The 12586-nt window shown below is 36.9% G+C and overlaps 1 protein-coding gene across 3 annotated transcripts in view; it reads left to right on the forward strand.

The window, feature by feature from the left end:
- The window catches only part of RAPGEF6 (Rap guanine nucleotide exchange factor 6), a 210760-nt gene that overhangs the window by 104325 nt on the left and 93849 nt on the right, over positions 1-12586 (forward strand). For all 3 annotated transcript variants that reach the window (XM_049786707.1, XM_049786708.1, XM_049786709.1), the window contains exons 8-9: positions 7993-8170; positions 9921-10057. In XM_049786707.1, coding sequence (XP_049642664.1) covers positions 7993-8170; positions 9921-10057 — 315 coding nt within the window. The remainder of the gene's footprint in view (positions 1-7992; positions 8171-9920; positions 10058-12586) is intronic.

Here is a 12586-nt window from a genome sequence, read left to right on the forward strand (position 1 = left end):
GGAATAATTCCTGAGCTCAGAGCCAGAAGTAAAGCATCTCTGGTTCATTCCTAAGCATCTCTGGGTATGCTTCCACCTCCATAAAAGAAAAAGAATCTCAGGAGATTTAATTAGTGCTTTTTTATTTTAGATCACTCTTTTCATCTTTTTCAAGGACAGTGAAGTTCTGAAATGTTTATTCTTTTTTTTTTTTTTTTTTTCGGTTTTTGGGTCATAACCCGCAGTGCTCAGGGGTTACTCCTGGCTCCACGCTCAGAAATTACTCCTGGCAAACTCGGGGGACCATATGGGATGCCAGGATTTGAACCAATGACCTTCTGCATGAAAGGCAAACACCTTACCTCCATGCTATCTCTTCGACCCCCAAATGCTTATTCTTCTCTTCGGCCCCCAAATATTTATTCTTGAACTGATGTTTTTGTTTATATTAACTTTTTATATAATTGATGACACACATTTAGGGCCCTCCTATCAATTTTAGTTTTTATGTATACCAGGAAAGCATGCATGCTTCTAAAAATCCTAAGCTTTGGTTACTATGATTTCTTTCCTTCCTTCCTTTTTTTCTATTTTTTAAATTATAAACTTTTTTTTGAAAAAATAGTATAAACCTATAAAAAAAACAAAAAATGTTATTCTACCTTACTTTTTACATTTTACTTGTTTGTTGTTGTTGGGCTAATGGCTCTTATGCAAAACACAGAAGGCCCAATGCTCTTCCTGTCATACCATGGCCAACTGGGGTAATGATTCAATGGGGGCCACTCCAGAGATGCTCAGGAGACTCCACTCAGTGGTACTTCAAGACCTTCTCTGGTGATGAGGATCTAATCTGGGTCAGTCACATGTAAAACAATCACCTTAACCCCTGTACTATCTCTCCAGCCCCCTTTACTTGCTTTATCTATAAGGAAATCTATTGTATCTCAACTGCCTTTACAATTTAACTGCAAAGTAAATTCGTATCTTAACCAAATAGTAGCTATCCCCCACAAGTTATTAAATCAAAATTTCTATGAATTTTTAGTATAGTCTAGTTTTAAAATAAAAGTTTTAGAATTTGAAGCAAATTTTAAATTGCTGAACTTTAAAACTTGGGAAACGGGGCCTGAGAGATAGCATGGAGATAAAGCATTTGCCTTGCATGCAGAAGGACAGTGGTTCGAATTCCGGCATCCCATATGGTCCCCGGAGCCTGCCAGGAGCAATTTCTGAGCGTAGAGCCAGGAGTAACCCCTGAGCGCTGCCGGGTGTGACCCAAAACCAAAAAAAAAAAAAAAAAAACTTGGGAAACTAGTCATTTCTAATATATTAATATAGAAAATAGAACAGTGTCTTTAAAATCAATTTTTATATTCAAATTTCCAGTTTTTCATTTTTATCTGTAATCTGCAAATCTGGTATTGTATTTCACTATTCCTCACTTGCATTTTCTAGTTTTTGGTCAATGGCAAATATATTTCCTGACCCTTGAGCTTGCTTACCCTTTTCTTAGGCCTGTATTTTCTTTTTTTTTTTTTTTTTTTTTTTTTTTTTTTTTTTTTTTTTTTTTTTGGTTTTTGGGCCACACCCGGTAACGCTCAGGGGTTACTCCTGGCTATGCGCTCAGAAGTCGCTCCTGGCTTGGGGGACCATATGGGACGCCGGGGGATCGAACCGCGGTCCGTCTCCTAGGCTAGCGCAGGTAAGGCAGGCACCTTACCTCCAGCGCCACCGCCCGGCCCAGGCCTGTATTTTCATTGTAGTTATGCTGTATGTTCCACTTAGGTGAAATTTTTTTCTTTTCTTTTTTTTAATAATATTTTTATTTAAACACCGTGTTACAAACATGATTATAGTTGGGTTTCAGTCATAAAAAGAACACCCCCCTTCACCAGTACAACTTTCTTATCACCAATACCCCCATCTCCTTCCTCCCCATCCCCTGCCTGTATTCGAGATAGGCTATCTATCATTCAGTGACATTGTTATGATAGTTGTCAGGGTTGTTATTTCTCTAACTGTACTCACCACCTTGTGGTGAGCTTCATATATACAGTGACATCTGTGCCCAGCTTCCTGATTCCCTTAGATGACATTTTCATATTGTCAGCAGTTTTATAGCATTATTAAATATTCATGATTAAATATTTCAAAATAAACATCAGAACAAAAGAACTTTAGATTTTTTCAGCCTTTTTTTAAGAGAATTATGTATTGAAACTCCACAGTAGTTTTTCTGTATCTTGTTGCTTTTTGTACTTTATTTTTAGTGTTGCTTCTTGTAAACTTGGCGTTTTCATCATCATAGTCAATTTGCAGAAGGCACAGTTTGTGCCTCACTTGTCCCATATTGAGTTCAGCATTTTGAAAACAGTGCCAGCCTAGTAAGGCTTTTGTTTTCAGTTGAATTATAATTGAGAAATAAAATTACTACTTTTCTAAGTAAAATGCAGAGATGATTACTAATTGAAAGCTTGCCCAAGACTAAGGAAGGTTTTCCTTTACCTGCCTGTCTTAATATTAGAATGAAATGGTTCAGCCTGAACAAATTACTGTAAGGCATTATTTTTATTGGGTTTTATCCTGACTAGACAAAGAAAACATAATGACTTTATGAAATATGTTGAGTGAAATTCTTAAAATAGAAGTAGAGAAAGTACAAACACTAATAATCTAAAGTTCTTGCTTTAAATTTGAAAATGTGACTTTAATAAATTTATATGACTTCAGTATAATTTATAGTTTCTCTCATTGTAACTTCATGTTTATTTGGATGTAATCAGGAAAAGGACTGTTGATTTATTTGAGGAAGGCAAACTCAATCAAAATATCACCTCAAAATGTCTGCATTATTTTTCTACATTTTATACAAGATCACATTAATACTGTGGGAAACAGAAAGAAGTTTCATAGCCTTTTTTCTCAGTATACTTTGTTTTTTCCTGGATAGATCAATCTTTCTTATAGACTATTGTATTCTAGGTTCTATTAAAATGTAGATGAAAGCCCAGGACTCTATCCTATACTTCTATCCTATACTCTGTCATGTGACAAACTTCATTTCACTGCATTGCATATTCATTGTAGGAATTCTGGCTGTTTTACATACAGCCAACCCAGCTTTACCCTGGCACCACATACGGTCCCCCATTACCATCATCACTGTTGCCTAGTATTATTAGTTGTGTCCCAGTCCCCTTAATCTTTCCCCAAAAAAGCAGATTGTAAGCATTTAGTGAAACTTTAAAAAAAAATTGTGTTGGTATTATTAAAAGCAGAGTATAACTATACGGTGGCAGTGATTATATACTGGATAATGATTATCTTTTGATCCATAGCTTTTAAACAAGTCCTGATGATTTAGTCTTTGAAGTTTTGCTAAATTTTCTTTTTGGCTTTTTCTCTTCGTTTGAGTAGGAGTTTTTTGGTTCTTTGTTTTGTTTTATCCTTTATTTTTTAATCTTTGTTGCCTTTTTGACTACACCTAGTTGTGCTCAGTGATTATTCATGTTTCTTTGCTCAGGAATCACATACACACTCTCACACACACCTGGTGGTATGTAAGGGACCATATGTGATACTGCAGTCAGCTGCATGCAAGGCAAGCACCCTATCTACTTTACTGTCTCTCTCCAGCTGCATCTTTGGTAGGTTATTTGGAGGGGGAGTTCTTTGGGTTTTTTGGACTACATCCAGTAATATTCAGGGATTACTCCTGGTTTTGAACTCGGGGATCATCACTTTGGGACTTTATGGAGTTTCAGAGATTGAACCCAGGTCATCTGCATACAAGGCAAATTTGCCCTACCACTATATTATCTCTCTAAAACCTGTTTGAGTAGATTATATTGCCCTTTTTTTCAGATTAGCATTTCTTTTTTTTCTTTTTTAATTTTGTGGTCATACCTGCTGTTGCTCAGGGGTATTCCTGCTCTGCATTCAGGAATCACTCTTGGCATGCTCAGGGGACAATATAGGACGCTGGGGAATAAAACTCTGGTTGGCCGCATTCAAGGCAAGCACCCTACCTGATGTACTGTCTCTCCAGCCATTTCTTAATGGCATCTTCTTTTTGGCTCCTAATTGTGTTTGTGTTTTCTTCAAAGCCCATGTGATTGTTTATAATGTCAAAATAATTAGTTTCCATCATATCTGGGTCTTCTTCTCCCCCCCCCCCCCCCCGGTCTTTTTCATTGTTCTCTTGGCTCTGACTCCTATCTTTCCCCTTTATAACTTTTTGTTTGTTAGGTTTTGTATGTGGACCATATCTATCAGTACTCAGGGCTTCTGGTTCTGTGTTCAAGGGGGGCTATATGCACTGTCAGGTATTAGAAAGGGGGGCTGGGGACTCACTTGCCGGACAAGTGCCTGTACTTTCTTTCTGACTCTCCACTATATTTTCTGGTAAGTTTTAAGTTAAATGCTAGGCCTAACTACTACATTTTAATCATTCTTACATAGTTTTTAGAAAATTAAACTTTCTGCTGTGTAACTGCATTCTAAGAAGCATCTTGCAGTGATTATAAGTCCTTCTGCTTTTCATATATACTTTAACCCTAAAATCCTGATTTGCATTTATTGAGTCAAGAAATTTGACCTTGGGCTCTACATTAAACTCCTCATTCTAGTATTTATTTTAAATATTATGGGCTGGTAGGTATAATGGGCCATAATTAGCCATGCCCATAGGCTAGTCCTGGTTCTGCACAAGGATCACTTCTGGCAGTGCTCAGTGGACCACATGTGATATAATGATTCAAACCGGTCATCTGCATTCTAGTCAAGCACCTTAACCCTTATACTGTCTTTCCAGCCCATACAGAATCCACGCAAAACTCTTTTAAATTTTATATTTAAAATATATATATATTTATAGTACCAGGGAGTGAACTACTGTTGAGGCAAGAGTTCATTCCTGAACTCTCTCTCTTATGATTGATTTTATTTATTTTTTTGTTTTGTTTCTGATGAAGCAGTGCACAGGACTACTCCTAGGACTACAACCTGCTCTAGTGGCACTAGCAATTCTTGGCAGATCATATGGTACTAATGATTGACCCAGTCCTCATGCATGCAAAGCAGGTTTTCTTCCACCCGATTTATTTTTTCTACAGACTTAATTTAAATGATGTGAGAATGAGACCAGGTTGAAAGAGGGAATCAGAAAGAAAGTTTAAATTGTGATGATTACATAAAGATTTAAGTATTTTAAGATATATAAGGTAGATTTTTTTAAAAGATTTAAAATGAAGGAAATAGGTCTTTTAGGGATGAGCTGCTATAGTCTGAAAAATCAACTTACATAGAAAATATAGAAATGCTAAGTTTTTGTTTTAGTTTTCTAGATTAATATCATTGAAATTTGGAAAAGTTGTCTTAACATGTACACAACTAAATGTTTACTACTTTTAAGAGGGCTTCTAACCTGCTAGCAGGTTTGTGGTTGCAAAAGTAATCAGAAATATGTTCCGTTTAAACTTTGAAGTTCTCATTCTTTTTCACTCTTGTAGTTATTATTTAGAAATTTATTTTTATTTTTATTTGCCAGGTCCATTTTTTGCTTTTTTTTTTTTGCTTCCGTTTTTCTTTTCGTTTTTTTTCTCTCCTTTCTTTTTTTGGTAGTTGTCACCAAATTTTTTTCTCCCCTTTTTCTTATCCTTTTTATCTCCAATGATGGTGGAATAGATGCTCAATCTACAGCAAGCTGTAAAGTGGAGACCAGTTGCACTAGCATACTGGGGGGTAAAGGAGGGAGATATGGGATTCATACTGGGAACAGGGTCAGAGGGAGGACAGCACTGGTGGTGGGAATGCCCCTCATTCATTGTCACAATGTACCATAAATGATGCAGTGAAAGATTTGTAATGCACTTTGGTCACAATAAAAATTAAAAAAAACACAACAACAACAACAACAAAAAAACCTTTGAAGTTCTACCACCAGAAAATAATTCAGGAAAACAAACCAGTCATGAGAGACAGAATATACCCCTTAAGAGACTGTCTTAAGTATTTCATGTTGGTGTTTAAATTTGACTTGTTTAACCATCTGTTAAATAAAACTGTTAAAGTTGCTGAAACCTAAAGGAAGTATAAAACAGTTGTTAAAAATAAAACAGCACTCTTTCACTTGCAGGTTTCAGAGCCTTAGCTTCAATTATCAAAGGCAAAGAGGTCATTTCAAAAGCGTAGAAAAGCACATAGAAAGCAGAGACAGCTCTGGTCTAAAGAAAACCGGATTCTTGGAGGATTATCACCATTTGTCTGTCACAAATATCATAGATGGATCTTTTGTTTTTGTTTTTGAGCCACACCCAGTGGTGCTCAAGGATTCTGGCTCTGTACTCAGAAATTATTCCTGGCAGGCTCCATACAGATACTGTGTCGGCCGGCCCTGTGCAAGGCAAATGCTTTACCTGCTGTGCTATCCCTCCCATCCCCAAACAAAATTATCTGTAGTTTGCTTGCTCTGTGCTTCAAGTGTTATACTCTGTCGCTTTGTTGCTGTCTTTTTTTACTTGTGTTTACCTCTGTTCTTGTCCTTCCTCCCTGCTCTCTTACCTCTTTCTCTGCTTATTAGTTTTATTTTTTTTCTCACCAAAAAAAGAATTTCCATATGCTCTACATTATATTTTTACACTTTAATGATCAGAGAAGAAAGGATGCTCTGTAATCATAAAAACCCTCAAAAGAAAATTCTTTCTGGTCAGACAAGCCAGTATTGGAGATAAAACTTAAATGTTTAGACTAAGATTTATAGTCTTCTCTAAAACTTATATTTGAGTGCTAATTATTATGAAACCTGGTGTTTATTTCTTCTGCAGATGCTTAAATATTCATGTTTTATATTTTTTATAAAGCAAGAATATAATATTGATAAATATGCATTATACTTCACAAGATAAGTTTATTTCTTAAAAGGCATCTCATTTTGTGTCTATTATACTGGCAGGCCCTGGGGGCAGAGGGATCATTGGTGGAGGGAGGTCGACCCTGGTACTGGGAATGGCCCTGATTCACTGTATATCTGAAATTCAACTATAGAGGACTTTGTATATCACAGTGGTTTCAATAAAAATTTAAGAAAGAAAGACACCTCATTTTCTATGACTGACATTTAATTTTTTTAAGGAGCTGTTCATTTCTTTCTATACCAAAGATTAATATGTTTCCAAAGTTATGGAGTTTGGTATTTTGTTTTAGTTTGGTTGGGGGGGAGCTATACCTAGCAGAGTTTAGGAATTAGTTACTCCTGGTTTTGCACTCAGGATTCTGTCCTGCCACGTTTGGTGGAATATATAAAATGGTGGGGATCAAACTCAAGTCGACAGTATGTAGGGCAAGTGTCTTACCTGCTGTACAATTGCTCTAGCTCCCAAAGTTATGGCTGAAATTAAAGTTTGTATTTTTTGTTGTTTGAGAAATACTCCCAGCTTAGTATTCAGGGGTTGATCCCAGCACTATGCAATTCCAGGGGTTGAACCTGGACCACCATAGTGGTCCTCCAGTTCTTTCAACCATTTATCTGATACCAATGTATATTTAAAGATTGAGTTGAATAATATTAGCTCTATTAGATTTAAATTTGGGGGAATGATGAATTTAGTCCTTTGTGGTTGTTCTGTTTAGCATGTTTTAATACTGCACTTCAGACTTGTATACTTCTGTCTGCATGTAAACTACCCTTTGAAATTCTGGGCATTCAAATGATGCTTTTATTTTTTCATGTACATAATATTTTAGGTAATTTGGGAATTGTAGGGAAACAAATGTGAGCTAAAAATAATAATATATTAAGTGATGATTGGTAAATTGATTCAGAAATTTATAATTTTAGACGGTATCAGGTGTGATATCAGTGTGGTGTCAATACACTAGAATGAGATCCTTGTTTTGGGCAGTTTATAATGTCATTTTGGTTGTGATACAGCACATACTACTGCCTAATTATATTATTCAATTGATACAATATCAAGTGAAATGATAAATGATCAAGATTTCTTTTTGTAGGCCACAGAAAGTGAAGTAGGAGATGTAGATTTAACACGTCTTCCAGAAGGACCTGTCGATTCTGAAGATGAAGAAGAAGAAGATGAAGAGATTGATCGAACAGATCCATTGCAAGGGCGAGATCTTGTTCGGGAATGTCTTGAAAAAGAACCTGCTGACAAAACTGATGATGACATTGGTAAGAAATGCATCTACTATTAGATTTTTAATTTATATATCATGATTATTCATACTTATGTAACTCATTGCCCCAAAGTAACTTAAAACAGCACACTTGTTTTCCTCACAAATTCAAGGCACAACCTATCTTTTAAAAGGTTTTGCCTCTGTCTCATATGAGATGGTAATTAGCATGTAAGAAGGGATTATTTGAGACCTCACTGGCTTGTCCTTTCAAGGAAGTCACAAGACTCCCTTTCCTCTTTCCTGTACCTCTTCTGAGCCTGTCCAGATAGCCTTACAATATCCCAGCAAGAGCTCAAAGCAAGTAATCCATGAGAGAATAAGTTAGTTACCACATGTTTTTGTAATCTTAGCTTCAGAAATAATACATTCTCATATAATTCTCTATTCTAATTCTCTCGTACATAGTAATCCTGATACACTAATGGAGGGAATAGGAATATTAGAAGGCAGATATCACTCAGAGAACCGTCTTTGATGCTGTCTAAATTTATAAAATAAAAACTTTGAGAGGCTGAAGTGGTCGTACAAGCAGTAGGGTGTTTGCCTTGCACATGCTAACCTAGGATGGACCGCAGTTTGACACTCCCCCACCCCCCATCCCATATGGTCCCCCAAGCCAGGAGCGATTTCTGAGCACACAGCCAGGAGTAACTCCTGAGCGTCACCGGGTGTAGCCCAAAAAGCAAAACATAAATAAAAGTTTTGAATGCTTTCACCACCATCATGCCAATTTGACTCTGCCATAATGTGCCTACCTACTGGCCTTGTAGATTTCATGAGGCCTGAGAATTCTTTTCCCCAACACCACCCTCCGTGTTCTATTTAAATAGAGGCTGGAGCATAGCACAGCGGTTGGTCATTTGACTTGCATGTCGCAGACCCAGAATGGACCCAGGTTCGATTCCCAGCATCCCACATGGTCCCCCAAGCCAGCCAAAAGCGATTTCTGCACAGAGCCAAGAGTAACCCCTGAGTGCTCCCGGGTGTGGTCCAAAAACAAACAAACAAACAAACAAACATACATACATACATACATACATACATACATACATACATACATACATATTTAATAACATTTAAGAAATAAAACTGATGTTTTAAGAATAAAATTCTGGGCCGGAGCGATAGCACAGCAGCTGACCCAGGACAGACCTGGATTTGATCCCTGATGTCCCATAAGGTCTCCCGAGCCAGAAGCAATTTCTGAGCGCATAGCCAGGAGTAACCCCAGAGCATCACCAGGTGTGGCCCCCAAAAAAACAAACAAAAACAATAAAATACTTTTCCGTTCATTTTTATTTTTTTGTCCCCTTTCCCACCCCCTTAACTTCCAACAGCTCCAAGCAGTGAGCAGCACTAAAGTGACAAGAGGTCTTGTTCATTTCTTAAACCAAAGGAATAACTAAATTTAAGTACAGTAACTGATAGCTCCCTCTAGAAAAATATCTCCAGTTTGAAATGAAATCTGTGCTTCCTAGTTCTTTGGAAATTTCCAGTATGGTATTTTTTAGTGTGCCTTTATTTCTCTGGAAATCAAATAATATGTATTTTAACCTGTAGTCAACTTGTATCTTAATTTTCCCACTTTAAACATTTATTTATGGATTTATTTAAACATTTATTTATGGATTGAGTAGGACCTGGGTTTTTAGAATGTAGTTAGTGTCTTAAAAATACAATCTCTGATAGTTTCAACACTAAATTTTGGTTTTGGCTTATTTGTTTATTTGCTTTTTCAATAGAACAATTACTGGAGTTTATGCATCAGCTTCCTGCTTTTGCAAACATGACCATGTCTGTAAGGAGAGAACTTTGTTCGGTGATGATTTTTGAAGTAGTAGAGCAGGCTGGAGCTATTATTCTTGAAGATGGGCAAGAGGTATGTTAGAAAATAATGTTGTGTTTTATTTATTACAGAAGTTAATTTTTATATTGCTTTAATTCTGTAAGTTGTGAAATTCTGACTCTTAAAATTATATAATTTTAAAATGACTGCTGTCTAAGTTAATTATTTCTGAACATATATGTTTTAATTTCTGTTTTCATTTGATTTTGTCTTAAATTTTACATACTAAAATTTCATTAAATTGATCTTCAATAACAATACCTACTGACAAATAATTCATGCTCTTGTAATATATTTCCATGTCCTGTGACCATTTTCAATTTTATTTTTAGGGGATAAAAAGTTTTCAAGGTACAGAACTAACCTCTTTGTTGAATCCTAAATACTGGAAGGTTTTGGGTACTATTTTGAATGAGATATATTCGTTGGTCATTTTCTCTTTAGGAATGTGATGGATTTTTTGTATTGACTTTGTTATGTTACTTTATTACTTTTAGGAGCCTTTTTTGGTCTCTTCGGGGTCTTTGAGGTAGATTACCAGGACACCTACATCACAAAAGTGATAGTTTGATGTCTTTTTCCTACTTGGATCCTTTTGTCTGAATTCTATAGCTAAGACTTCAAATACTATATTGAATTAAAATGGAGACAGATCCTTGCTTATAACGGATTTCAGGAGTGCTTTTAATTTTTTACCATTAAGAATGATGCTGGCTTTGGGCTTGTTATCAATGGCTGCTACTGTCTTGAAGAAGGTTCCTTCTACCCCTATTTGTCAGGGTTTTATCATTAATGGATGCCAGATCTTATAAAAAATCTTTTTCTGTATTAATATTCTATGAATTTTATCTTTATTTTTACAAATGTGGTATACTGTCTTGATAGATTTTACATGTGTTTATTTCTTTGAGTTCTTTGAGCATCTTCCATATTTCTTGTCTAAACTCCTTCTCAGAGAGATTGATTAGTTGGTTGGCCGTTTTCTGGTCATCAGAATTGTCATCTTCTCTATGTCTGATGCTGGTCTTCGTTGTTTCCCCGTTGTCACACTTGTGGGTTTTTCTACGTGTTGTGGTGGTATTCATTGGCTAAATGATGTGTGCGGCCATGCTCCTCTGGCTCAGCCCTTTCTGGGTGGGTCAACTTGCCTCCAAGGGAGGGGAGCCCTCCGTGGATGAAGCCTCACACAGGATCAAATCTTAGGCCCGAGCACGCAGCAGAGAAGACAGTCCGGGGAGAAATGCTGTGCTTCAGTGATCCCTGCACAGTTCTTAGTGTGATTTTTTTTTTCTTCTCGTTGCAGTGACGGTCTTTCCTTAGAAAGAGCACACAGCCACGTAGTGAAGTGGCCATGCTCTTCTGGAGCCTCTGGGAGAGCAAATTTTCTAGGCCTTTTTTGGCCCACTCCCAAGAAGTTTAGGAGACAGGACAGGAGACAAACACACACAGGCAGCACTCTCAGTTTCTCACAGTCGGGCCCCACTGGGCAGACATAGATTCATAGATTTTCCCAGCTGATGTCACAAACGGGGGACCTGCCTTCTGTGAAGTACTGCTTATAGCCAGTTTTCACTTTTGGAAGCAGTTCCTTGGCGTTCCAGACCTTAAATGAGCCTCTGGTAGAACGAATTTTCTGGGCCCTTTTCAGCCCACTCCCAAGAGGTTCAGGAGACAAGACAGGAGACAAACACCCACAGGCAGCATTCACAGTTTCTCACAGTCGGGCCCCACTGGGCAGGTGTAGATTCATAGATTTTTCACATGTATTTATTTCTGAGATAAATTCTACATGATCGTGATGTATGATCTTTTTGATATGCAGTTAGATTCTGTATACTACTAAGATTTTATTAAGGACTTTTGTATTACCATTTATCAGGGAGACTGATCTGAATTTTTTTTAAGATGTATAACTGCTATGGGTATCAGTGTAAAGTTAGCTTTATTGAAGTTTTTAGAAAGGATTGCTGTTTCTTCAATATTTGGGAAAGTAAAGGCAGTAAGTGTTCTCTGAAATTTTGATAGAAGTCACCATTGAACACACCTGGACCAGGAATTTTCTTCTTTTGGAGGTTCTAATTACTGTTTCAGTTTTCTTGTGATTGGCTTATCCTAGGTTTTCTACTTCTTCTCATTCAGTTTTGGGAAATTGCATGATTTTAAGAATCTTCCCATTTCTTCTGTTTTCTGATTTAACAGCATAAAGTTATTCTTAGTAACCTCTCCTTTTGTCTTTTTTCCTTTGTCTTTAATAAAATATATATGGACATTTTCTCTTTTTCTTCATGACTCTAACCAAAGGTTTGTCTATATCACACTCATGGTTTCATTGATGTTTTGTATTCCTTTCTTGGTTAGTTTTGATGCATAAAACTAAATTTTGATGCAAGATACTAAAAAATGCTCAGGGACAAGTGATAGCTCAGTGGTAGAATGTTTTGCACTGACTGACCCAGGTATCTCATATGGTCCCCCACACCTGCCTAAGTGACTTCTCAGCACAGAACCAGGAGTGACCTGAACACCACTGAGTATGGCCCAACCCCAACCCCAACCTCATAT

The sequence above is a fragment of the Suncus etruscus genome, chromosome 14 (assembly GCF_024139225.1).
Source record: "Suncus etruscus isolate mSunEtr1 chromosome 14, mSunEtr1.pri.cur, whole genome shotgun sequence".
NCBI classification, from domain to species: domain Eukaryota; kingdom Metazoa; phylum Chordata; class Mammalia; order Eulipotyphla; family Soricidae; genus Suncus; species Suncus etruscus.